Raw genomic sequence first — 26,863 nt, 5'->3', positions numbered from 1 at the left:
GAATCTTATGCCAAATTGCCATCTAGATAACATTTTGCAACAAACTTTTTCATTACCATGACACCAGTCTTATTATGAACAATGACTTTTACAGACTTATGATCACTTCTGATATGCTCCTTTACCAAGAAATAAAGGAATATCCTCTCTTTAGGATTTCTTTGCAAAAAAAATTAATTAATCTATATAAATTTTATTTCCTACAAGTGTGCTTTATCTTTTGTTCTAGAAGTTCCTCAGAATTAGAGAATAGGTTAATCTCTGCAGTGTTTCTACACGTAGTTCTGAAGCACAACATTTGAAACAGGCAAGGGATCTGTATGAGGTCATATGGAAACCTTGATTTTGACCTTCCTAGTGATGAGAGATTTCTGTTACTCTTGGATATTGATCCACTCACTCATTCATTTATCAAACATTTGTTAGGGCCATGAATGTTAATGTGTCATCTTCTGCGCTATGGCAGAAGCCCAGAGCTTTTGTCCAGCAGTGATTAAAAGCATCAGTTTTGGAGCCAGACTAACTTGGGCTAAAGTATTGATCTTAGTGTTTCTTCCACTTAAGTGATTTTGTTTTACATATGAGAGGTGGTCAACTTTGCTAAATTACATAATACATGATTGCTCTATACAATTAACTAACCTTATTACATAACACTACATTATATTTTCATCTTTGGATATTTTAAGAACATAGGAGGTACAATAGCCCTCAAGTCACTTTACTGTAATTTTTCATCTACTTACATAGCCCTCTGTCTCCTTAATGTTGAGATTTCTAAAGAACCAGCCCCTTAAATTAACCCCATGACCCAGGGCAGGATTCTGAGACCTGAAGGAAGAGCAGCTGAGCAAGAAAGAAGGCTGGGAGAAATCGAGACCTGTGTCCCTGTCCCTGGCCTCCTGTCAACTGATTTGGTGAGGCTGCTACCCCAGTCTTCCCACCTTTTGTTCTTCTAGTGTCTTTCATGATCTTTTTCCATGCTTCCCTTCCCCCAGCTGCTGTTACAAGTTTGGGAGGTGTCCTATTTCAGATTGCCTCTTTTGCTCAGACATGTCTACTAGAGCGACCGAGCACAGGAACTCTGAGATCACTTAATTGGGCCTGTGCTTATAGGAAGGCATGTTACTGAGAAACCCTGTCCTGATCCGAGTGCCAAATTAGATCTTGTTCAACATGGGCCCAGAGCTTGATAGTCCCTCTACCACTGTTAGCTGCAACCGAAAAAGCTCTTCCTCCCACTAGAGGTCGTATTAAGAAGCCTGAGGAGAGGAGGGAAGGCCTGTTTGTCTGGTGGCAGGATCTCCAAAGACAAGATGTCAGGAGCAAGGGGAGTCCTCACTTCAGCCAGTAGAATGAGAAACCACAACGACCAGACGGCAAACCCACATATGGTTCCTCCAGGAGGAGCTCTAAAGCCTGACTGTGGGTCTGTAGCCTCCTTTTGTTTTGGCCAGCAGCTATTCCAGAAGAAACTGAATTTTAATACCTTTAAGTAACACAAGTTTTCTCCGGTTCCAATAGTTCCTGCCCTTCTAGGTTTGACATTATTTTGCCACTTTTCATTTTAACTCCTAAACTGAATCCAACCTTGTTTTATTTTCCCAATTTTCTCTACTCACACTCCAAAGGAGGAACTAAAACTCTGTATGAGGAATCAGCAGTTTCTACTGGAAAAGATTGCTTTGTTGTCTGGACTATGGTAGCCTAGGGGATCCAGGCTTGATTTCATCCATTTAGTCCAAAATTATTTTTCGTCAATGGAGCAGATTTTATTTGCTTTCACACATCTACTAATGGAAAGGCTGATTCTGGCAAATGGTAGCATGGAAATTCAAAAGGAGTATATCTTTAAGAATAAAAGAACGCTTTAGATAAATTTGACTACTGTATCATACTTTGGCTTCACAGAACTGCAGTATTCCTATTTATTCTCTTTTTCTAACCTAAAATAATAACATAGAATCTTAATAGGTTAGTAATTGCAAGTGTATTACATTCATGATCTCAGAACCTTTCTGTATACTTGTCTAGACTGAATGACTGTTTGGAGGATCATAGTATAAAAGGAAACTATTGATTGACTTATAAAAATTAACATTTGGAATAATTTTGGTACTGTTCTCCGTGTTGAACAGCACCACATGTCATGCAATTTACTGATTCAATAGTCTCAGGCGTGGGAATAGATCTTTTAATTTCATATGAGTGCCATCTATTTTACAGAAATGTTATCTATTTGTTCCTAAGTAATTAAATAATTTCACTTATTTGGGCAAAGACAAAACTTAGGGATAAATTAAGAAGTAAATAAACTTGAATAGTTACTCTATGATTCCATGTTGTTATTTATATAAGATAAGGTATGTAATTGTAAAATCTTAGTATTCTCAGACTTCTAATACACAATCTTCTACTTCATTCCTTGCCCTGTACACATTCCTTGAGAACCTCGACTGGCTAGTTTATTGATAAAATTTCTCATCAATCTGCAAAATAGTATTAATTCACCTGGTGGTATTAATTTATCTTCTAACTCTTTCACTCGCCAATTTGTACCAAGCCCGGTATCCATCAACGAAACGATTTTTATCTCCACAGACATTCAACTAGTGCAATGTAGACTGCCTTCAAATCTCAAACGAGTACAAGGGCAAATTTAATTTTAACAAATATGTATTCAAAGATTAAAAAGCAAAACAAATTGCTCCTGGCAAGTTCAGACTCCCTCAAGGCAAGGACAGCATAAAAATGGCAGTGAGCAGCGCTAAGTCATTCATGACTAAAGATCATGAACTAACTGGATTATACTGAATTGAACCAAGTAACAAATTAGAAATATGGAGGGTATACTGGCCTTGCCACTTTTATTCCTTCCCTCTCCAGGCGCCATAGAGAGAGGAATGACTAAATCTCTATTTTAATAGCTGCTGTCAGGAGTTTTGCTCGGTAGGCCTATTTCGGCAGTTCCTGGTGGTAATATATGGCATTTCCCTGATTAACAGCCATTTTATAACTTGGGTAATTGGCCACAAATCAGGGGAATGTCATAATGTAGCAAGAAAACATTCCCATCTCCGTCAGAGCCTTGGCTTGGGTTTTGGGAGGAATTATTACTTGAGTAGTTTGCAGGTTTTCATTACTTTAAATAATGTACTACCTGAACTACAAAAAAAGACTTTTAAACTAATGAACATTTCTGTCTCCGAACCCTTTCTACCATACCTGTCCATAGATTTCTTTTTCCCTTGGAAAAAACCCTTAAAAATGAAATTCTTTCTTCCTTTCTATAATACCAGTGTTTGTGGGGAAATAGAGGCCAGGGCAAGGCTGACGCCGTGCTTCCATGACTCACCTTACTCCCCTCCTCCCAGTCCTCATTCTGGGCAGGGGTATTGGACAGCAAGGAAGACCACAAAGCAATGAGAACAACTCAACTTGTCCAACAGGAAAACGGATTTTGGCTCTTTCCAGTTACTCTTCAGTTTATAAGAAGAGCAATCTCCTGCACAGAATTATGTCTACAAGGGGTCTTATTTCACCTGTGATTCACGGTCCAACGGTTTTACTATCAAAGTGCCATCTATGACGGAGAAAAACTTGTAATTTCCTATCAGCCTCTTTTGGAGACCAAGGACTCCTCGTTTAAAGCATGACAAATATAAATGATTATAAAACCTCTTCTCTTTCTAAAGTTAGTAAAGACCGACACCATTCCTTTATTTTTTAAAATATGCTTGTTTCCTGATTTGAGTTAGTCACTGTGATACTATACACTAGAAACACAAAGTGAAAAAGAAGACCCTATGTCTGTCCTCAAGAAGATGGAATCTAAGTCCCTGGTTGCAGTGGCTAGACAAGTCTACGAGAAAAGTGTGCACAGAGAAGGGGCCTGTAATTCAGATGGGGTGTCAGGTTTCCTGGAGAAGATAACAGTTAAGCTAAGACCTGAAGGTCTGGTAGAAGGTAGTGAGATGAAAAAGAAAGAGGGATGCTGAGGCACTCCAAAGAGAAGGATTAACACTGCGAAGCATGGCAGCTTGGAGGGGAATCAGGTTTTGGGAGGATCACGAATATTTCAGCAAGGTTGAGGAGATGGATGAAAGCTAGAAGTGGTAGGAATGAGACTGGAGAGGGAAACAGGAGGCAACTCCAATGAGAAACAGGAGATATTTGAATGAAAAGATAAATATAATAGCTTATCTAGAGAGCAGCAGCTATATTTACTAATACATTTTTAATGCAAAACCCACGATACATCACAGGGTAGATATTTTATGCACTTTGATCCTTGAATTAGGAATAAAATACATGAAAATGTATTTAAAAGGTGTGAATACTTTTCAGGAAATGTGGCCCATTAACAAAATTGAATGTTTCACAAGGACATTTACACCACATCTGCCTGATTAATTCCTTTGTGGCTATCATTTCTGAAACCAAAACAAAGTGAGGTTTGGTGCTCTTAAAAACTTATCATACTTTAATTTATAAGTTACTGTACTTTTGACATAGGTGAAATGATGCCATAGAAATTAGGTTTAAAATTATAATAACCCAGTGCAAAATGAGATATGAAGAAAAAATATAAAACTGTTGAGATAGTTTACTTGCATTAAATCTAGATAAGAAAAATAATCATAAAAGTCATGCTAAAACAATGACACTTTTCTGATAGTGTGATAAAATAGCCTGCCAATTACAAGTACAATTAACCTGACAATAATAATAAAGAGAGGTCACACTAACCTTTTACATCATTTGCTAACCTCTTGGCTTCATTAAGAGTCCCGAAGCTTTTCTGAAGGGAGCCTTTGGCATTTTCCTTTAATGAACCCTGAGGACCTGTTGCCTGTGGAGAGAACAAGAAGTGTCACATATCTAAAACCATAGGTTTACGAAGTAGAGGTAGCAGGCAGTTGACATACAAGGCTTACTTTCAGGAAAGCATTCTAGGCTACAAATTTAGAATTACAAATTATCAGCACATGTTGGTGATTAAAATCAGCAGACTGTTTATTGGGAGAAGAGAAGAAGTCCTGAAACAAAACCCTTAGGAATCCCAACATTGAAGGGGCAAGTTTAGAAAGTGGGGCTGACAAGTGACTGAGATTCTGGAGAGGACGAAGAGAAATCAGGAGAGCATGATATTCTGGAAATCAAAAGAAGCATGGCTCGAAGCATGATGGCTGGCAATGTTGCAAGAACATAACTGGTCAGTATTATCAAGTGTTGTAGAAGGGTCAAGCAAATTAAGAACTAAACACATCCACTGACTTTATCCCTGAGCACATTTCTCTTGAGTTGTGGGGTCAGTGGGGAGCACCTCTTGTCCCCTACGTGTTGAAATGAGACAACACACTGCTCCTTTTTTAAATGCATCTCAGAGAACGATGGCAAAACACAGTCTTCTAAGTGACCATCTTGGAGCCACAATCATCTCCCAGCAAAGCTGTATTTGTTGAGGCTTAGATTAAAAGAGGTGACACAAAGATAATAGAATGATATGGAAAAAGAGCCTTTGATTGAATGTCTAGTAGCCATTTTAATAGTATTTGCTTCTCAGCAATCATTACCTAATACATTTATACCAAGAGATAAATCAAATAGGATCTTCTGTGTAAATTTTAAATTGGAAAAGTATTCCAGGGTGCAAGAACAGCTAGAGAATATAAATACTTGTTGTTGAAGCTATGAATTTGAATTCAGGTTATCCCAGACATAACACTCTTCACAGACATCTACAGTGCCTTAATAACATTTTTTTTTATCAGTCACATTATTTGAGCATTAAACTAGGAAAGATTACGGAACTTGCTACTCTTGTGGAAAAATTTATTGTAAGGTGTTACACCAATAGCTTTCATTTAAATAATCTATTGCTCACAGAACAGATTAGTTATATAATACCATGATATCTACAAAAGGATATATTGGACATATCTACATAAATAAAAAGGGACATCGTGCGTACACATTTAGCACTTGCAAAAAGAGCTGTCTGACTACCCTGGCAAATTATTCTATGGAAAATGGACAGTCTTTTCAACTGAGGACACAGAAATCCTCAGTCCTCTAGTTCCCCTGCAGAGTTAGATACAGTAACATCACGTAAGTGTCATTTATCTTGAAAAAAAGGTTAAGAGTGTCATATAAATGGCACAAATCCAATGTGCCTTACTCAAAAAATGAGCCTTGATTATCCACTCAGGTTCTATATTTGTTCTAAATTTACATGCAGTTCTTATTCCCTTGGCTATAGGTTTTCTAAATCAAAGCAGATTAGAGAAAGGAAATTACAAAGAAAGAAGGACAAAGATTCTCTAAATAGGCACATGAAAACAGCAGAAGTGACAGCTGCCAATCTGTCTGACACTGAGGAAACAGGAAACTAACAAGTAGAGAGAAGAGTTTTTAAAGCTCAGGAGTCTAAGTCGATTCGGACTGGGATAAAGTGGGTTTCAGCAGATGCCAGTATCACCATGGTAAAATAACGAATGTTGATAATGGTGATCCTGAGACATCAAGATAATAAGGGTCACTCATAATACTAGACGAAACTAGAGAAGGAAGGAAAGAAAAGAGAGAAAGAAAAGAGCTTTCCCCACAGCCTTGAGGTGTGAATGCCTTTCTAGAAGAACATAATCTGGCAAACACTTAACAACTAAAATTTTAAAGCTAATCTCGGATATGAAAAGTGAGCCATGGGAAAAAGGAGGGAGGGAGAGTTGACTTGCTCTCCAGTCAAGTTTTACTGTGGTATCAACCTTCATATATTCCAAATTTACATTTTGATAAGTTTTGACATATATACACCTTTGAAACCATCACCACAATCAAGGTAGAGAACATATCCATCATTTCCTTCTAATCCCTCCCTTCACCTCTCCTTGTCTTTCCCCCATCCCCAAACAAAAAAATTGATCTGATTTCCATCACTATCCGTTTGCATTTTATAGAATTTTATATAATTTATAGAAATTTATTTAATAGTTATAAATAAATTATATCATTTGATGTAATTATTTTGACATTGATCCATGTTGCATGTGTATCAATATGTGATCCCTTTTTTATTTTATAGATATGCCTCAGTCTATTTATTCATTAACCCCTTGATGAACATTTGGGTTATTTCCAGCTTTGGATATTCTAGAGTTACTATGAATATTTGTGTTCAAATATTTGTATGAACACATGCCTTAATTTTTCTTGGAGTGAACACCTACAAGTGGAATGGCTAGATGATATGCTAAGTGTATGTTTAAGTTTTTAAGAAACTACCACTAATTTTCCAAATATTTGTACTATTTTAAATTCCAGCCAGCAGTGTATGAGAGTTATATTTGCCTACAACATTTCCAATACTTGATATAGTCAATCTTTTTAAATTTTAGACATTCTAATAGGTGTGTACCTCATTGTGGTTTTAATTTGCATTTTCATTGTGACTAATAATGTTGAGCTTCTTTTCATGTGCTTATTTGCCATTTTCTTTGGCAAAATGTCCGTTTAAATCTTTTGTCCAATTTTTTATTGGATTATTTGTTCTTATTGAAAGATATTTATGAATAATCTAGATAGAAATCCTTTATCAGATACATAATTTTCAAACATATTCCCCTAGTTTGTAGCTTGTCTTAATAAATGATTAGATTTGATTTGTTAGAACTGTATCAAGAATTTTTGCATCTGTGTTCATGAGGGATATTGGTCTATAATTTTCCTTTTTTTGCAGTGTCTTTGTCTGGTTTGTATAAGAGTAACACTGGTCTCATTGAATGGGGTGAGACATATTTTGTCCTCGTCAGTTCACTGAAAACATTATTATTTCTTCCTTAAATGTTTGGTGGAATTCACCAGAGGAGGCATCTGGAACTGAATTTATGAATTTACGTGTGCATGTACGTATGTGAAGGTTTTTAAGTACAAATTCAAATCTTTACTGTATATAGGGCCATTCAAGTTATTTATTTGTGAGTGAGTTTTGGTAGTTTGTGATTTTCAAAGAATTTGTCCATTTCGTTCAATTGTTGAATTTTTGGCATAAAGTTGTTCATAATTTTCTCTTATTATCCTTTACTGTTTGCAGAAGTTATGTGACTTCAGCTCCTTTATTCCTGACATTGGATATTGGTGACCTTTCTGAATTTTTCTGACTAGTCTGACTGGCTGATTATCAACTTAGGGTCTTCCACTGGACCCTCGTATCTTCATCCACCAACATAATGGAGCCCTGACTGAAGTCCATCTGCTGATAGACTTCCCTGCTGCTAATTTCTGGTCTTGCATTTAGGAATATCTCCTGCCTTTGCTTCCAGGCATCTTGTCTTTCCTGCTTTTCAGGAAGCCAATGATTTCTTCCTGGATCCTTAGTCAACCACTCTGCTCAGATAAGGAGATATGGAGCATATACAGGTGTGTAGGAGATTGAATAGCAAGAAGGCAAGGAAAGGCAAGGAGGCAGGGGATTTTGATGCATGGGTGGGAGAGCAAGTATTTCAGCTGCAAAGGACTGTAGAGTTTATGAAGGGCGGTGTGAAGCAGCAAGGCTGTTAGGTAGGTTGGAGTCAATTTCTGGAAAGTTTGAAAGTCAGACTAAGGAAACTGGACAATAAGGCATGTGGAGTCATTGCATGTTTCTGAGTAGGAGCGTATGATCAGAGCCTCGGTCCAGGAAGATGAACTGGGCAGCTGTGTGGGAAGAAAAGGAGACGTCAGCTGGTCATTGTAACAGCATGGGCCAGAGAAAAGAGAGCTGCAACTGCAGGCAGGGGCAGCGGAAATGAGAGGTTTGGGTTCAAGAGATGTGGAGGAATAAAACAGGTTTCAGTGTTTCAGGAAGCACTCCAAAATATTACAGTAAAGAGCTGATGGCATACAACTGTCAGTTATAAGCAGTATACCAACAACCCAGGTTTAAATGACAAGCCTTTCATATGATAACAGAATGGAAAACACTAACATGTTATGGATGAACAGAACTGTTTCAACTCATTGGAATTTGGAGAGTTCCTTTTCCAACATTGCTTAGTAAGTCACTGGAGCACATCGACAATATCAAGACAGGTGATGAAGCAGCATTTTCCAAGCTAATTATACTTCATACATATTCATAAGCATCACATCTGAGTTTCTGAGCTGTGTCTACAGCATATGTGAAATATAAATGAGGTTCTTAGTGTTGCAAGATATTTTGTTTCTTGCTTTTTAGAGATTATATTTTTATAAATAAGTTCTTTTCTCTGTGCGTGTGTGTGTATATATATATATACACGTATGCATGTGTATATATAAATTATTATAATATACAAAATAGAATCTATTACTATATGTAGGTTGCTGTATGTTTTTATTGGTCAATAATTACCTATAGAAAATATGAGATGATTTGAAGCATCATTAGAGAAGGAAAGATATAGGAAAAGTGAAATGATAAAGTATATAAAGATTTAACAGAGGACTTGGCACTTAATTGGCTTTTCATACATACTAGTTTTTTTCTTCCTACTATTTGTTAAATATTCATAGTGTCTCATTAAAGCATCATGTCATTGATTAATAGATGAATGAATTGATTGATTTACCCAACAAAAGTTTTTAGCTATCTCAAGCACCAGAATCAGCTCTGATTATTCAAAGATGGAAAGATTCTGTCTTCCCTAATGGAACTGTACTGAAGTGGAGAGACAGACAAAATATTCCTTATAAAGAAAATGATTACTGTCATAATGGAGCACAGAAATATCTGTTTGGTTGTCAGAGGAGGCCCTATTAGGAGAAGGAGATGCGAAGGTCAGATCTGAAATTAAGCTTATCAGATGGGAAACCTGCACCCCACTGATTTATTATTTAAATGAGCAAACTTGAAAGTTATTGTTTATATTACTTTTTATATTATACTTTTATTATTTTTCTAAATGCTCCTCAAATGACTGTTTTATTAGAGATAAATTTTCTTAATTCATTGAAAGAGTTGGCTTTAAGGAAAGAGGCAGAATATTTCTTTTCTTCTTTGTTTTTTAAAGAAAGTTGTAACTGAAAATTCATCAGCTTGGTTTATGATCTATTCTGTTACTTACCTTTTATGAAATAATTTACTTTAGAAGATAAGCCTTGCATATTTCCAAAGGGGATAATGTGCCAAGATAATATATAACTTAGATGATTTTAAATTTAAAATCTTTTTAATAAATAAAACTGATCAAAATGTACAGGGATCTATGTAAAGAATGGTAATTAGCTGCAATGTGTTTATGTAAAGGATACATCAGAAGAAATTTATATTGAGGTATGTTGTTAGGCTGCTGGAAAAAATGAAGGAGAACTTTCTTACTATACAAAATAAATTCTCAGAAGAAATGGTGGAATCTAGTCCTACATACATTTTAAAAGATAAAAGATTTTTGAGACTATTGAAAAAATGTACATGGGATGTTAATTGATATAGTACGCTATAAAACAGTTATATAAAAATTATCTATTTGTACAAAAACTATTTGCATAGGAAAAGGTATAGACAGATAAACAACATTATAAAAGTGATTATTTGTGGTTGGGGGGATCATGCACATTTTGCAGTTTCTCCTTCTTGCTTGTCTGTATTTCTTATTTTTCTATAATGGATATGAACTGCTTTTGTAATAATTGAAAAGATCATTACATAATTTTAAAATAAGGAAATCACTGTGTATCAATTTTAAAGGTGTTTTAACATAGCCTTTGTTTTTAAAATAGTATAAGATATTAAAATGAAATAGTGAATCAAAAATGAGTCAAGAAACAACTCAAAGGGACGGCCTTGGTGAGCAATCTGTCGAAGGGCTGTCTACCCAGCATTGCATACTATGTCTTACAATGGGAGAAGGAGCCATGAATCTCTGCAAGACTGAAAGCACAGAAAGGAGATTCAGAGATGAAATGGGAAATCCCCAAAATTGCTCAGGAGAATTTAGGATGTGTGTCTGCGGATTTTCAGCTTGATGAGAGCACCGAGAAAGACAATCAAGAGAGGATTTAAAAATATGTAACTAAGTGAGAATAGGTTTACACCAATTACAGCATGACAGCCATTGTTTCGGCACCTATGGGTGTCACCAGCTTGCTGCAATGAGGCAGGGACTGGACAAGCTGTTGGCCGTAGGATGGGCTGAAACTACAGAGAATCTTGTTTTTGAGTCAAGGCAATGGAGAAGTGTCTACTGACTTAGAGAACATACTCAGAGGGCTTAGAGTTTTCTCTCCAGTTAATGTCCAGAATCAAACCCAACATGGTGATTTCACCTTTTGATTATTCCGCCTATAGGTGGAAATCCTAAATAGGGCATTTGAGAGCACTGCTGCCTTGAATAAAATTAGTTCAAACTTATGCTGCAACATAGCATCAATCTGAAGAGTTTCTGACTGATGACACAAACCCTTTTTAACATTTTGTGCCCTGAATTTTTAAATACGTCTAATGCTGGATCATAAAATGGAAATTTGCTTCTCTGTTTCCATTAGATTTTTTAAAGTTATTGACTCAAATGAATGTATCATGTACAAAGACAACCACTAAAGTCAGGGTAGCTCAATGAACAGGATTTTCACACACAGATTCAATGCTGTTCTAGGTAACTGAGATCCTCACTGACTTTTTCATAGTCGCTATTGTGTGAATCACTCAGTTCCTAGATAAGTTGCTGAATTGCTGATGAAGGAGGAGAAATGCTCACCAGTTTTATTGCAAATTTAATTGTCATATCAATTATGGATTTATATCATTTTTCCATTAACACTACACTGGTATGAAACAAATTCCAATGATTATAGACATTAACAAGAAGTCAAAATTACTGTTTGAATGACTTCTAAGTAGTGGTTAACAGGATAAATACAAGGTATATGTGAGTTAAAGTTTACAACTTGACTGACACCATACTTTATTGGGCCTTTTGAATGTGATATGTACTCTGCTAATATTTGCACAGTCCTTTATGTAGGAAATAAAAAAATCAAAAATGACCTTGCGAGTATTCTTTATGGATTTTGGTTCATCCAATTACACAAAGCAAATACTAAATAAGACAGACTGAAGAGAATATATGACTACATTTCTAAACAAACACTCATTAGAAATGCCTTAATGTTTAATCCCACTATTCCAAGATTCACAGTGTTTAACTATATGATTTATTGACCAATAGCAGTGGTGTTAAAAGAATCTTGCTACTATAAGGACTCAAAACAAATAAAGAAGAAAAAATTATTAGGAATAATATTAAAGGAAAATAATAGGAAGGAAAGGAAAAATTATAACAAAGAAAAGGAATAAATTATGTAGGTAAAAGCTAGAAAACACTATTTTTACTAGCATGACAAATAATAGAAACATAAATATGATTTGAGGGCAGGTTAGAAATCTATTTATCTCTGACTATGCTGTGTGTTGTGTTTCATAATGCTATTTACACATTAAGTACCTTGAATATGTGGTTAAAAATATTAAAAATTTAAAGAGAAAATTGAAAATGTGGGCATGTGTAATATTTCGTACTTATCAATAAATAGTTCATTAGCACCACTCATAAGCACTGCAACTGTCAAAGAGTAAGAAACAATCTTATGTAATTGGAGATTGAATATTAAATCAGATAAGACATTAAGTTCTATGCTCTGAGGACTATATTTTCTATAGGAATAAAGCCAACGTAGGGATCAGAATAGACTGCACAATATTTCTTGGAAAGGTAGTATTACTTTAGTAGGCACATCTCAAAACATAGATAATATGTGCTTACTTTGAAGACAGATCTTCTAATTCCCAAATTCTGACCAGCTGTCTTCTTCCCCCATCTTGACTCAGAAATTCCAGCATACCACTAGAACCTAATTCTCATCAATTAAAAAAAATCCTACAAAGTATCTACATTCAAACAGATATTCAGACATTATGTCAAACTCAATAGGGAAAGAAATTAATTTTATTTTTCCTTTGAAATTTTCTTCTCTATTCAACTTTTCTCTCTCTCATGGCAAGATAAATAGCTTGTCAATTCTGAGTCTCTGGAGCCTTTGAGCTATTCTAGACTATTCTAGATTTCTAGCCTCAGTGTTTGGAGACGGGAAGGGGCGATCTCCATTTAGTGATTAGTTACTACATGCCAGGAGTTACCTATGTTAAAATCATGGAATATTGTTTGCGAAATAGTGAAAGAGTGAAACACTCAGGGGGTCATTCATGGTTTTCCATGTTTCTGCCTATTGGGAGTCTATTGTCATCCTCAATTTTAATTGTGGAGACAGTGTTTTGTGGGAAAAGGAAGCAGGAACAAAACCAAACACCACAGCCAAGCGGTGAAACAGTGGCAGCTGGCACAAGAGCAGACTGCACAGAGCAGAAAGCGAGCAGAGAGGCGCAGCATCTCTCGAAGCCCCGGATGCTGGGGCTATGCTGTCTGTGTCTGACCCAAAGGTTTGTGCCAGTGGCGATGGAACTGGCCAGGGTACTGCTCACCACGCTGTGTACCCTGGCGTCTCTCTCTTAGTGGGGACGCCTGTCCTAACTCAGCCAGGGACTGCATGGGTTAGTGGAGGCCCTGACCATACTCTTCCCACGAGGAAGTAAAATAAACAAGAAGAAAACAAAAGGCTCCTCAGAAATATGGATTGTTTAATTTAAAATTTGAGTTTTGAGCAAAAGGCTAATTGTTTTCGGAAAACAGTACCAAGAGAACAAATAAAATGGAGTAACTGTGCAGGGGGGATCAGTGGGAAATGAAACTGTGATGGAGTCAAGAGAAGAAGGATGACTTCAGCAGAGGAATCTTCCCGTTAGCAGGATGGAGATACTCCCCTGACCACACCAACACGGAGTTTTAGATACATACGCCCCTCCATCCCTTACAGTTACTATCCCCTCACCCTGCACTGTTGGGTATAAGCCAGGAAGAGGTGCTCAGAAGCCAAAGAAGGCCAGGCCTCAGAAACAACAGGTAAGGTAGAGGGTAAGTTAATCATGAGAATAAAAGTAAATAATTCACTGCAAGTCGTTTTATGGAATAAAGAAGCCCTCTCTGCTTCCCTCTTGCCAGAGCAACTGGCAACCAGACATCAAGTGCCCGCGTCTCTCCCCCACTGAAAATAATCAGAGGGGGTCTTTAAGGAAAGGGAAGGGCTCCGGAGAAAAGACTTCTACATTCTGTCTTGGAACAGTTATGGTTATAGATAAAATATATGATTTTGTGAAATTGCTACAATATGAAAGTTAAAAGGGTAGAAGTAGGGAGAATGAGGTCACAAAGCCTTCATCTTACAGAGTGTGGAGCCCACCATCCCTGGAACAGAAAACAGAGCTCTAAGTACCTTTACTTGAGTTCAAAAAGAAAACAGTAAAGGATCCAAACACGGTGATGTGTCTATACTGGAAAACGGGTGGGAGGGAAATGCAACGTGATACTCTCTTAGTGAACTGCATCTCATTTATCACAGCTGTGATTAAACAGATAATATCCTAAAGTAATGAATCACGTGATAGCATAATCATAATGATTATAATGATAATAAAATGATAATAAGAGATATACGGAAGGAGAAGAAGTAGTTGATAGATTTAGAACAGTTTGCTCCTGTGGGTGTGAGTTTAGAGGTAAGAAAAGTCAGGTTATTTTTGCTTGAAATTATCTGCTGCTCTTTTCAGTTTAAAATCAATTAAAATACAAATGCATCATGAATTTAAAAAGAAAAGAAATTATTTAAGGCCTCTTAAACTTTCATTTTAGTTAAAACATTTACCTAGGAATAATTTAAGCATACAGATAAGAACAAAACTTAGTATAGAAACCTGTATTCCCATCATCCATATCTGATTGATATTAACTTTTTGCTGTATTTGATCAGCTCTTTAAAAATATCCATTTGGATTTGAGTTGCCAATATTGTACTTACAGTTTTGCATCTCTATTTATGATTGGCCTACAGTTTTCTTTTTAATACTGTCCTATACAGGCTTTTGCCATCAAGCAAAAATAAAATAAGCTGGGGAATCTTTCCTTCTTTTTCTGTTCTTTAGAATGTTTGGATGAATCCTTAAAACTTCAGTAGACATAGTTATTTTGTTTCAGGTAAATTACTAAGTACTGATTCAATTCATTTAATGACTATAGAGTTCTACTCAGGTGTACTATCTCTTTTCGAGTAGATTTAGATGTATTGTCTACTTCGTCAAGCATTCAAATTTACTTGAATAAAGTTGCTCATGTACCCTAGTATATCCATGTTTATTAAATCTATATTATATCCGTAGTTCTTTCCCCCTCTTCATTCCTGATCTTATTCACACATGTCATCTCTCTGCTTAATTGTTCTTGTCTTGCCTGTTTATTGTAAGAATCAGCTTTCTATTTTGTCAACCCTGTCTAATATTTTCTTCTCAGTCATTAATTTCTGCTTTCTTTCTTATTCCTTTCTTTGTACCTTTTTTTTTTTAAAGATTTTATTTTTTCCTTTTTCTCCCCAAAGCCCCCCAGTACATAGTTGTGTACTTTTCGTTGTGGGTTCTTCTAGTTGTGGCATGTGGGACGCTGCCTCAGCGTGGCCTGATGAGCAGTGCCATGTCCGCGCCCAGGATTCGAACCAACGAAACACTGGGCCGCCTGCAGCGGAGCGCGCGAACTTAACCACTCGGCCACGGGGCCAGCCCCTCTTTGTACCTTTTTTAACTTCTTGAGCAGAAACTTTAAATAATTGGTTTTAGTTCCCATCCTTTCCTATAACTGCATTTAAAACTTTGTCACTTTAGTGCCACTTTATTTGTATCCCACAACTTTTGCTGTGTAGAAGTTTTATTTCCATTCAGTTATTAAATATTTTTAAATTTCAGATTATGTTTTTTCTTTGACCCATGAATTACTTTGAAGAGTGTTTTCTATTTAAAACATTTTTTGAGGGGCAGTCTTTCTGTGTAATTTTCTAACGTTATTGCGCTGTGATCGGAGGCTGTAGTCTAGGTGCTGTTGGATCCATGGGATCTGCTGATACTTGCTTTGTGGTCTAGTTCATGGTCTTTTTTTTTTTTTTAAGTTTCGTGAATGCTTTATCTAATGGGGCATATAGAATTAACCATCTCATTGATATAGAGTTCTAAAGACCATTAAATCAAGCTTGTTTATGGTACTTTTCAAATCTCCTGCATCCTTACATCTCTTAGCTTGAACTATCAATTTTTTAAGAGGGATATGGTAAAATCTCCCACTATAATTACAGATATGTTGATTTCCTCATTCTGACTTTTGCTTTTGTTTATTCTTAGGCTTTGCAGTTATAACCTTGCAGGTTCAGAAATTTTTAATCTTCCTGCTAGCTTGTTCTTTTTATTATATTATGATGACTCTCTTTATCTCTAATAACTCTTTTTAAAAAAATTAAAGCCTATTTTGATTGTTATTAATATACCAGCTTTCTTCTGGTTAGAGTTCCCCGGTGTATCCTTTCTCATTTCTTCATTTTCAGTCTTCTGTACCCTCAACATGAGTGGCATTTTGTGTATGTCCTATACAGATGGCTGCATTTGTTAAACATTTTTTAATCCAATATGGAAATCATTGCTACTGAACTAGTAATTTAACCTGTTTGCCTTTATTATGAAGACAATGTGAAGCTGAGACAGTTAATACTCATCAAATATTCTACGTGACTCCTATTTTCCCCAGCCTCACTTACAGTTAGGTTGAGGCACGTGACTACTTCTGATCCATAGACCAGATATGGCCCAGCTAAGGCAGGTGAGAGCCAGCATGTGTCTTCCTTCTTTCTCTTTCTCTGCCAGGACAACCTCGGAGGCTACGTGGTGTGGTGTAGCTAAAGGATGAAGAAAGGTTGTCTGACACACATTAGGTGTGATATGAGACAGAAACTTGAATTGTGTTAGGCTACTGAGATTTCAGGGGTTATCTCCTGAGGCAGCTAGAAATAATTACCCTGACTGCTGTATTTGGATTTAATTCTATCATACTTGGTGTTTTATATTTACTGGGCTTTTTTTATTTTTGCTCCTGTTCTATTTTTGCCTTTTATAGAGTCAATTGAAAATCTCCTTCTCCTTCACACATGTTTTTCTCTCTGCTTATTTGGAAAGTATAGATGTTTGTTATGGTTAATTTTCTGTATTGACTTGGCTAGCCTGTGGAACCCAATTTTTTTTTCTGCTTTATCTCCCCAACCCCCCCCCCCCCACCCACCCACCCTGTACACAGTTGTATATCTTAGTTGCAGGTCCTTCTAGTTGTGGGATGTGGGACGCCGCCTCAATGTAGCCTGACGAGCGGTGCCATGTCCGCGCCCAGGATCTGAACCCTGGGCTGCCTCAGTGGAGCACGCGAACTTAACCACTCGGCCATGGAGCCAGCCCCTGGAACCCAATTTTTGGTCAAACACCAGTCTAGATGTTGCTGTGAAGGAACTTCTTAGATGTGATTAACATTTAAATCAGTAGACTTTGAGTAAAGCAGATTATCCTCCAGAATGCGGGTGAACCTCATCCAGTCAGTTGAAGGCCTTAAGAGAAAAGACTGAGGGCCCCCAAGGGAGGAGTCTGCCTCCAGACGGCCCTTGGACTTGACACTGCAACAGCTCTTGCCTGGGTCTCCATCCTGCCACCTGTCCTTCAGAATTCAGACTCACCAGCCCCTGCAACGGTATGAGCCAATTCCTTCAAAGAAATCTCTCTATTGGTCCTGTTTCTCTGGAGAACTCTGATTAATGCTGCTATTTTTATTCTATAACTATCCTCAATGTTTAATACGTACTTAACAAAGATTAAATCTAACCAGTTTTTTACTCTCCTAAAAATTCAAGAACTTTAAAAACTTTAACCTCTGACCATTTGCTCTATCTTCATGTTATTATTCTCTTGCTTTTTAGTTCTACTTTTTAAAATGATTCCACATATTTAGTAATTGTTATCTGATTTTCACAGGCTTACTTAGATTTGTACACATTTACTATTTTCCTGTTCTCTTCTTCCCCTTTAATTCCCAATTTCTTTGATTTTGTTGACATCTCTTTTGAAGCATATTTTATAGAAGCTCAGTGAGAGTCTGTGATTGGTAAACTCTCGGTCTTTCTTTATCTGAAAATGCCATTATTTTGTTGTCTCCTCTGAATAAGGTGTAAATGGGCATAGACTTCTGAGTTGCCAGGCTGTTGCATCAGTGTCATGAGGATATCAGTGCATCATCTTCTGACTTCTATAACGACTTCAGTGTGAAACAGGCTAACTCGCAAATCTTATTCCTCTGTAGATAATCTGCATTTTCACTCTAGATTATTTTAATATTTTGTTTTCTTTTTCTTTTCTGTTTCTGTAGTTTAACAATGATCATTCCAGGCGTGGACTTCTTTTTATGTGTCATGATGGGCTTCCTTAACTTGAGGAATCAACTATTTCACCAACACTTGAAAATTTTCAGTATTTCCTTGACTCTTACTACTCTCTGTTCTCACTCTTTTCAACTTGTGGAATTCCTAATAGACTTCACTAAATTTTTACAATCTAAATTCCTTGTCTTTTAAACTCCTTTTATATTTTTACCATGTTTGTTGCATTCTGGGTAATGTTTCAACTCTTTTGATTAACTAATTCTCTTTTCCTCTGTTATTCATTATTTAATTTAAATTACTATGTTTTTTATTTTTAGAAATTTTATTTGCTTCTTGCACAGATTTTCATAAGCTTTTTTAGTTCTTCTTTTGTCACTCTTCTGTTTATTCTTTTAACATTTTATTCTCTTTCAGATTTTTCAATAATCTTAGGAGCATGTAAAGTGCATTGTCTGCCTACCCTCTCTCCTAGTTGATTAGTTACTGTATCTAAACAGACTAGTTTTTTAATATCCTTCTAGATGCTCTAGGGGTTTCAACAGGCAGGAGCAGTCCTCAGCCCTCCATTAATTTTTCAGCTTGGGAAGTCTTGTGCCATATGGATGGTATAAATTTGGACTTCAATCTGTAGGCTTGTGGTTTTAGCATCTTATGAGAGACATCTTTCACAACTGGAGGCATGAAAAGAAGGCTCCTTGGAATGTTCTGGAGGTGGAAGCCATGAGTGTTCTCTGATGAGCACAATTGTTCCAGAGTTTCCTGTTTTGGCATACATTCAACTAGTGACTCCTCGTTTTGTAGGTTCAGAGTGATGTCTGTGATGTCTTTTTTCCCTATCTGGGCTTTACAATCCCAGCCCCTAGACATCATGATCTATTTTTATGTTCTAAATTCATGGAGTCACCAACGTGCCAGCTCTAGAATGTGCCATTCTGTTTTCACCTCCCTCTTTATGTTTAGATTTCCTTTTGTTTCTTCTTTCTAAAATGAAGTACATACTAAATTTTGGGAGTTATAATTTATCTAGGATTTCTCTGAATTTTTAACATGAGGATGGCTTTGAATGAGCTCAGGCTGCCATGTTGTCAGAGCTCCCTGATTTTGCTTTTTGGTGTCCTTGCTTTCTATCAGGGTTTTTCTCCCCACTGATCTGCCACTTAAGAGTAAAAGACCCAATTTATTCCTTAGATTCTTCACCCTAAAGCAAGAAAAAGCTCCTTTGGAAGTTTCTATGAATTTTTACTCTTCTCCTATTAAGGAACAAACACTGGGAAGTCACTTACAACAGCAGTTCGTGTATTTATTAGGATCAAGTGTCTACGGCTTTACCCTTATTTAATTTTTAGGTATATTTTCCTTCTGTACAATATCATTTTTTCTAGACTTTCCTCCTCTCTTTAGTTTATCTAAAGCCTACATCTTGCTTTCACAGCACTCTTCTTTACTAACTATCCCATTATTATTGTTTCTGTGAGAAAATGCATCACTTAAAAACTGCCGTCACTTTCTTCTCTATTTTATATTATTTCTCCTAGAAATCCCTGCGAAGGACCACCCTGAAGGTTTTTAGAATCACGGCTCCCAGGAATGATGGATAATTGCAGCAAGTGACAGAACTTGAATTTGGAGAATAAAGAGGAAGACCACATTGTGTCCTGGAGTTGAAGGCCAGTATAAATAAATTCTGAATTTCTAATGCTCATTCTTAGTGAGGATCAGAGTAAACACTGAGACTAATTGAGAAAGGGGATCTGGACTAGAGAGTAGTAAGCAACATTGTTGGTGTGTGTGTGTGTGTGTGTGAGAGAGAGAGAGAGAGAGAGACAGACAGACAGACAGACAGGCCAGACAGCCAGAGAGAGAGAGAGAGTTTCAGACAATAACAGTAACTACAGGGTGAAGAAGGGGAGACAGAAGAAAGAGAGCTTCTTCAGTTGCCATGGGAAGTGAAAGAGTGATTCATTTTTTTTAGTGCAAGATACCTCAGGAAGGTGAGGACCGCCTACATTTTCTACATCGAAGTCCACCTCACATAGTTCATCCCATTGACTTAAAGAAAAGGCAAGAAGGAGGAAAGGAAGGAAGGAAGGAAAGAAAACATTTCAGAATAGGCAGAGATTGTGTGAGTATTGTTGTGTGATGATTCTTCATTCTTAGAGGATCAGAACTATGGAATTCATTCTACATTACCCTTCCTTGTTGTTGTTTGGCTACACCAGATTCAAGCACATAGAGTCTATAACCTTTCCAGTGGAAAGGGCAGAGGGCCTCCTATCCCAGGGCCACTGAAGCCGAGCCTACTACCTCTGGTAGTCCTTCCAAGGATGAGCAGCATATGAAATGCATTTGTTCACCTGCTTCTAAAATCTGATCTGGTTGTTAATATGGGTTTCAAGTTCACCTCTGATCTAGAAATGTTTTTAAAAAAAGGTTTAATTCTCTGCCGTTTTAGGGTCTGAGGACTTTTTAGAGCATCAAAGCAATTAAGATTAGAAAAAAATTACTGGTTCTCCATATTCTATTTTCTGAACAGTGACATATTTCTTTTCTCCCTTTCCTTGCACTCACCAATGAGAGGTACTAAATGAGATGTTATCTTGGAGATGGTGTGTAGGAAAATGAAGAATTTATAGTAGTTTTTCCACCCAACACTAACAGAAAAATAGTGTTTGTGTTTTCATGTCTATGTTCCTAAAATACTTCCTTTGGATATTTACATAAATTGTATATGCAAGACAAGTAGCTGCTACTCTTTAATAGGAATACTACGCTAAAACTTTAATTGCATAAAACCTCTACCTGCTTATTATTTAACTAAAATAAAGGATCAACTTTCTTCTCACTTACATTTTCCTTTCAGTTCCATTCTTGATTATGTGTGTGTTTATAAATAGGCAGACTTAAGTAGATTTTTAAAAGTGAAATTGCTTTAAAAATGTTGTCAATTATGCTTTGAGGTTATTTCCGCTGTTCATTTCTTTCTTTTCCTATGGTATTTTCAATGTTTTTTTTCTTCTCACATTATCTCACATCCATTTTCTTCACAATAGTAATTGGCTGTTTTATTGCTCCTCTAAGGGGTCTTTTTTCTCCTCTATGTATAAATTCCCACTTTGTTTCTTTGTACTTTCTAGTTTATTGAAAACCTTCTTCCTTCTTTGTAAGGCTAGACTCAAATGAGTAGAGGACGCTTCTGTATTGTTACCCTTTGAAATAATAATCTTAACCTCATTCTTCTGTGTTTATCTACAGCTCTAGCAATAATACCAGATCTTACATTTATGGAATGCTAGTCCTATCTAGGTAATTGCTCAACTTAATGATTGGCAAATATATTTATTTCCCAGTAAAATAAAACTATATTGTAATGACATAATATATATTATAATATATTAAAGCTTTACTTATTCTATTTGTGAAATGCAGTCCAACAAAATTTCTGGGATCAATTAGATAGCCATTTAACAAAACAGCAATTCTTTTTAGCCCTTATTTTGTAATTTTTCGGGATTTAATAATTTTTACATGGTTTCTGGAAGGAGAGCAAGAATAACAACAACAAGGGGACCTACTGTAATGTATTAGAACCTCCCCTAGCTCTGTGTTTGAGGTTGGCTAGCCTATCACGTATAATCATCGGTGTTGAGGAAAAGTGAGCGTTTCATGTTGGCACAAAAATGAGAGTCTCCTATGCGTAAAGTGCTCCTATTAAACTTGGGTGAAGTTAAACAGCTCTTAACATAAAACATTAGAAGTCTATAAGGATGAAGCTATGACAATAGTGGATTTTTTTTGGTACAAAAGATTGTGAATAGGCATGAAAAATATCCGTTAGAAGGACATTCATTCATTCACTCATGAGTGCCTCCTATTTACCAGCCACTGTGCTAGATGCCGAAAATGGTCAACCAATAAAACATAGGTCAGATGAAAATGGGGAACTTGGAAATTAGGGTCTTTAAAACAGAAAACTATCTAGGAGAAAATGGATAAATAATTTAGTTTAGATTTGAAAAACTGGTTCATTTTGAAAGCATAACTGAGCATAAGGAAGTTTCGGCAATAATTGTGTCATGATTTTGAAAAAGAATAAACAGAACATATGGTATTAGTAGAGCTCATGCCAGAGAAACCAAAACAGCAGTAATTGCTGATGGCGTATAATGTTTTCACTATGACAGCAATATAAACCCTCCAAGAGCATGGTAAATATCTCTGATATCCCTGAGATCCAAGAAAGCGTTTGTGCCTTATACCAATGCAAAGAAAATATTGATCTATTTCTTTAACTCCAATTATTTATGCATATTTCATTCACAGCCAAACGTCCAATCCAGTTTTCTTTCCTCCTGAAATTCTGATATCTTGGGGAGATTCTACGTGAAGCCAAAGGAATAACTAAGGGTTCTGAACATTTTAACTCACGATATGCTTCTGATGAAATATTTTTAGGCCTAAAATAGAATTACCAAAGTTTATCACATAACTTATTTACAGAGTGCTGCTCTACATGTAAAGGATGAAGATTTGTCACTATTGAAGGTGCTCAGATAATGTGCTATACTTGAAGCCAACGAACTCTAAAATATTAATTCAAAATTTATTTTGAACAAGGATGCAGCCAAAGGTTGCTTTGAAGGCAAATGTTTCAATTGATAAAAATACTATAAATAGTTTAGAAGCATGGGATCTGATGTGTTTTGTAAAATACTTTATAGTCAAACTTCACATATAACCAGTTTGTGTATGACTGCACGCAGTGGTGTTAATTTTCAAGGCACTTTCTTACTGATGACATTTGGAATAATAGTGATAAATTTCCTTGTCCGGAGTCTTATGTTTGACTGTTTTTCTTCTGTGAGTTGGTAGCACAGATCTGCTTGGCATCTGTGATAATTTCGAGACTCTTATCAGCAGTGGTTAATGAATGACTAAGAAGAATTCTGCTGCGATTACAGCACGTTGAGAACTTATTTTGGATAAAATTTAAAAGCAGGCTTTGAAAACAATTCAAAACAAATTTACTAAGTTACTAGGATTTTCCAGAGGTCATTTGAATTTGAGAAATTTAGTTTAGGTGCTTACTCAGAGATGGACTTCCATCCTCGGTACGTAACGCTCTTTGTTTCTTACCAGTTTTGTAGCTTCATGTGCCAGACCTTTGGCTTCTTTGGCAATTTTCTCAGCTTCATCAATATAGTCCTTAATATTGCTGTAAGCTTTGAAGGCTGCAGTGGCATTGAAGGAGATGTTTTTAGCCTCGTCAAGGATTCTGTTGGGATTACCCAAAAAAAAGAACATCAGGGCAGTTGGTAGTCAAATGAAGAACATCCTACTTATAACATATATGGCTTCCAAATAATCAGAGGCAAGATAATTATGATTATTCCAAATCATAATAAAGTATGTACTTATTGTATTATGTTGTAGCTTTCAATTTAAACTCATATTCCTAAATAATTCAGTTATAAAATACTATTGAGGTACTTTTAAATACCGACGGTATCCTCCAAAAGCTTCTGCAACTGTGTGCACCATGCAAGTGCGAGCAGTGGGACGATCCTTTTTGTCCTTTGAGAAGCACATGACATGCTTCCTAGCACTTGTACCACATGACTGGAATGAATTTCACAAGATCTCCCTAAGCTAGGTTACTTCCCAGAGGAGGAAAAACAAATCTCAGAAGGTTAAATAGCTTGTCTCCGGTCATACGACCAAAATGTCACTAATTAAGGACGTGTAGCCCATGTCTGCTGACTTCTAGCTTACTGTTCCATCTACCAACCTTCACGCTACATTGGCAAAAATCTGTTAGAAAATTAATTGTGCATGAATTGTGCCCAGGGTCTTCAAATATTAATATTTTCCTTTGTGTCAATGAGTATTAAGTATTGGAAGAGAACCTTACACATATCATGTATTATACACATTTATTTGGGAAAATGATTCTTGGAGCTATTAGCCCTATGTTTGTCATGACAATCCCAGAATTGTAGGGGAAGCATACCGGTTATTCCCAGAAGGCTGTTTGTAAGTCAAACACACCTCGCCACTTGCCCCTCCCTCCTCTGACCCACATAAGAATCCCAGCTCTGGTGAGCTGCTATTTCTCAGGGGAATATGTAGTGTCTCCCTGGAGTTTGAAAGAGAAAAAAAGACTTAAAGGCTATGTATGGAGACACATTTTCAAAAGCTACCCTTTTAACAATAAATAGATCTGATTTCATTAAAAATATAAAAGTGAAATTTGAAGCAGAATGTGTGTTTATATATTATTGTTTAAAATGCTAATAAGGCAACTGCTGTGCTCTCTAATAAAGAACAGAAACTATTTTTTCCAAGTGTAGCCTAGGGCTGTGTTCACTCCCACCAAGCCAGATTTGAATACATTTTTAACTTAGACTTTTGATGCTGCTCCAGTCGAGCTTTGCCTAGACTCTCCTAATTAGGCTCTTCCACAGAAAGGCCATGCAGCTCGTATGTTCATAATTACAGAAATCAAGATTTGAAAGCCACTCTCTACTGTTTCTGTTAGTCAAAACTTTTGGACAAGTGTCAAGATACACAGACGTTTCCAACAACAAATGACGTACCCATCAAGGACAGCAGATGAGTCATTCAGCTGAGCTGCGTGGCTCTCAGCCTGGGACACCTTCTCAGCAAGCTTCCTGTCCTTCATTTCTTGGGAGAGGTCATCTATTTTATCTTTAAGTTCCTCAGACATGGGTGGCAATTTAGTTTGAATGTCTTCAACGTACTGATGTGTAGAGAAGAGAAGCTATTTTAAGTAACTGAGTCCAAGCCTCCTCTCACTTACTAATTTCTCTATGAGATCTAATTAGACTCGCTTAGTTTTTTATGAAACTTCAAATTTTCTAATATAGCGAAAAGAGAATAGAGAATAGAAGCTGTTATTTAATAAAAGAGATTAGAAAATATATGAAGCCAATTTACACGAAGAAGAATCTACTTTTTAAAAAAATGCTACTGCATAAGTAAAAATTCTTAAATGCTAGTCACTAGGATCTCTAACCATTTGCATTTCTATTACCACATATCACAGTATCTACTGCATTAGACAGTATGTTAAAAGTCTGTTTGTAGGTTTATATTTCTCTTTTAACTAACGTTATATAAACATTGAAGCAGATTGAAAGTGCCGTCCTATGAACAAGAAATGCTCTTCATTCACTGTGGAAAAAAATACAGGTTTCTGTGAGTGTTGAGAGGACCGTCACAGAGACATTCCCGTCTATTGGGAGAACAACATGAAGTTGTAATTGTTGCGAGCAGTATTGTGATCATACCACGTGGTCACAAGAAAACGGTCACAATAAAATGATGCAAACACAACTTTACACCCACAAGAAAAAAATTTTCATGTTTGCTGATATTACTGAGACTTCTCATTGGTTCCATTTATGAAAGCCTATGTCAATATTGTCTTTCTTTTACCTTTGGGTTTTAGCAGATACTCACGTCTATGACTGAGTTGATTTCATCTGCAAGACGGTTGGCCTCATCAAGTATGTCATTGCCTTCTTTTAATGTGTTCTCAGTTTGTCTTTTGCCACTTGCAATGGCCTCCTTCTTTTCCTGTAGGACAGTATGAGCAAAACATCAAGATGCCCTTTGGGTAAAATCCTGTCCAGCCCTGTATTCCTGCCTTTCCTGAGCTGTCTGAGCAAAGGCTTTGCAAAAAAGGTATGTCTTGTTGACAACTAGGCTAGATGAGAATGACATGAACTTCCCAGCCAGTCCTCCAAGAGCTATTTTATTTAAACGCCTGTACAAGTACTTTCTTCCTCCCATTGTGAGAAAGTCATCCAAAAGAAGAAAACTTATATGATGGTAGCTGAGGAATTAAAAATGATTTCTAAAGCAAGTTGGACATCCATTTTTAACTAAAATATAGGCACTGAATATGTATTATGAACATGTGGTAGTGCACTGAATTACATTGGAACTAGACATTAAATTCCAAAATCTATGTCCAAATGAGTATTTTGTGAGTGTAAACATAAGGAGGTTTATTCTATGGGAGTTCTGTAAAAATTGGAAGTGGGATTTTTAGGAGAACTTAGAGGAAGTACTTTTCAAAAAAAGAGAAACTATCACGTGGAAGAATAAACTTAATGGACTCTTTCATAAAAACAGAGTAGACTTGAATTTTTCTTTGAAACTGAGCTTGTTTCAAAACTACAGGGAACTCACTCCCTAGAAGAGTAAAATCAAGGAGAGAGAAATATTGCTATTTCTGCATTTGGAGCACAGGTTTGCCTATTTTTTTCTTTATGCTTTGGACTCATCACCTTTTTACCTGTGGATTTAACTGCATCAATTATAATTTTAAGCCTCTGCATTTATGTTTTTATATACATAATAAAGCTGGTTTATATATTCATTTACATCTCAAGACATGCCAGGTAGTTTATAAACTTTTCTCATTTAATTCTACATTAATTCTATGGGTCCTGTGTTTATCACCTTTTAAATGAACAGGAAA

The 26,863-nt window shown here is 36.4% G+C and overlaps 1 protein-coding gene across 2 annotated transcripts in view; it reads right to left on the bottom strand.

The window, feature by feature from the left end:
- The window catches only part of LAMA2 (laminin subunit alpha 2), a 542,322-nt gene that overhangs the window by 75,670 nt on the left and 439,789 nt on the right, over positions 1–26,863 (bottom strand). For both annotated transcript variants that reach the window (XM_070557039.1, XM_070557040.1), the window contains exons 38-41: positions 25,837–25,953; positions 24,951–25,114; positions 23,491–23,629; positions 4,750–4,852 (exon numbers count right to left, since the gene is read on the bottom strand). In XM_070557039.1, coding sequence (XP_070413140.1) covers positions 4,750–4,852; positions 23,491–23,629; positions 24,951–25,114; positions 25,837–25,953 — 523 coding nt within the window. The remainder of the gene's footprint in view (positions 1–4,749; positions 4,853–23,490; positions 23,630–24,950; positions 25,115–25,836; positions 25,954–26,863) is intronic.

This window comes from Equus przewalskii, chromosome 9 (genome assembly GCF_037783145.1).
Source record: "Equus przewalskii isolate Varuska chromosome 9, EquPr2, whole genome shotgun sequence".
NCBI classification, from domain to species: Eukaryota; Metazoa; Chordata; class Mammalia; order Perissodactyla; family Equidae; genus Equus; species Equus przewalskii.
The sequence above is the reverse complement of the archived record's forward strand: the minus strand, read 5'-3'. Positions and strand labels throughout refer to the sequence as shown.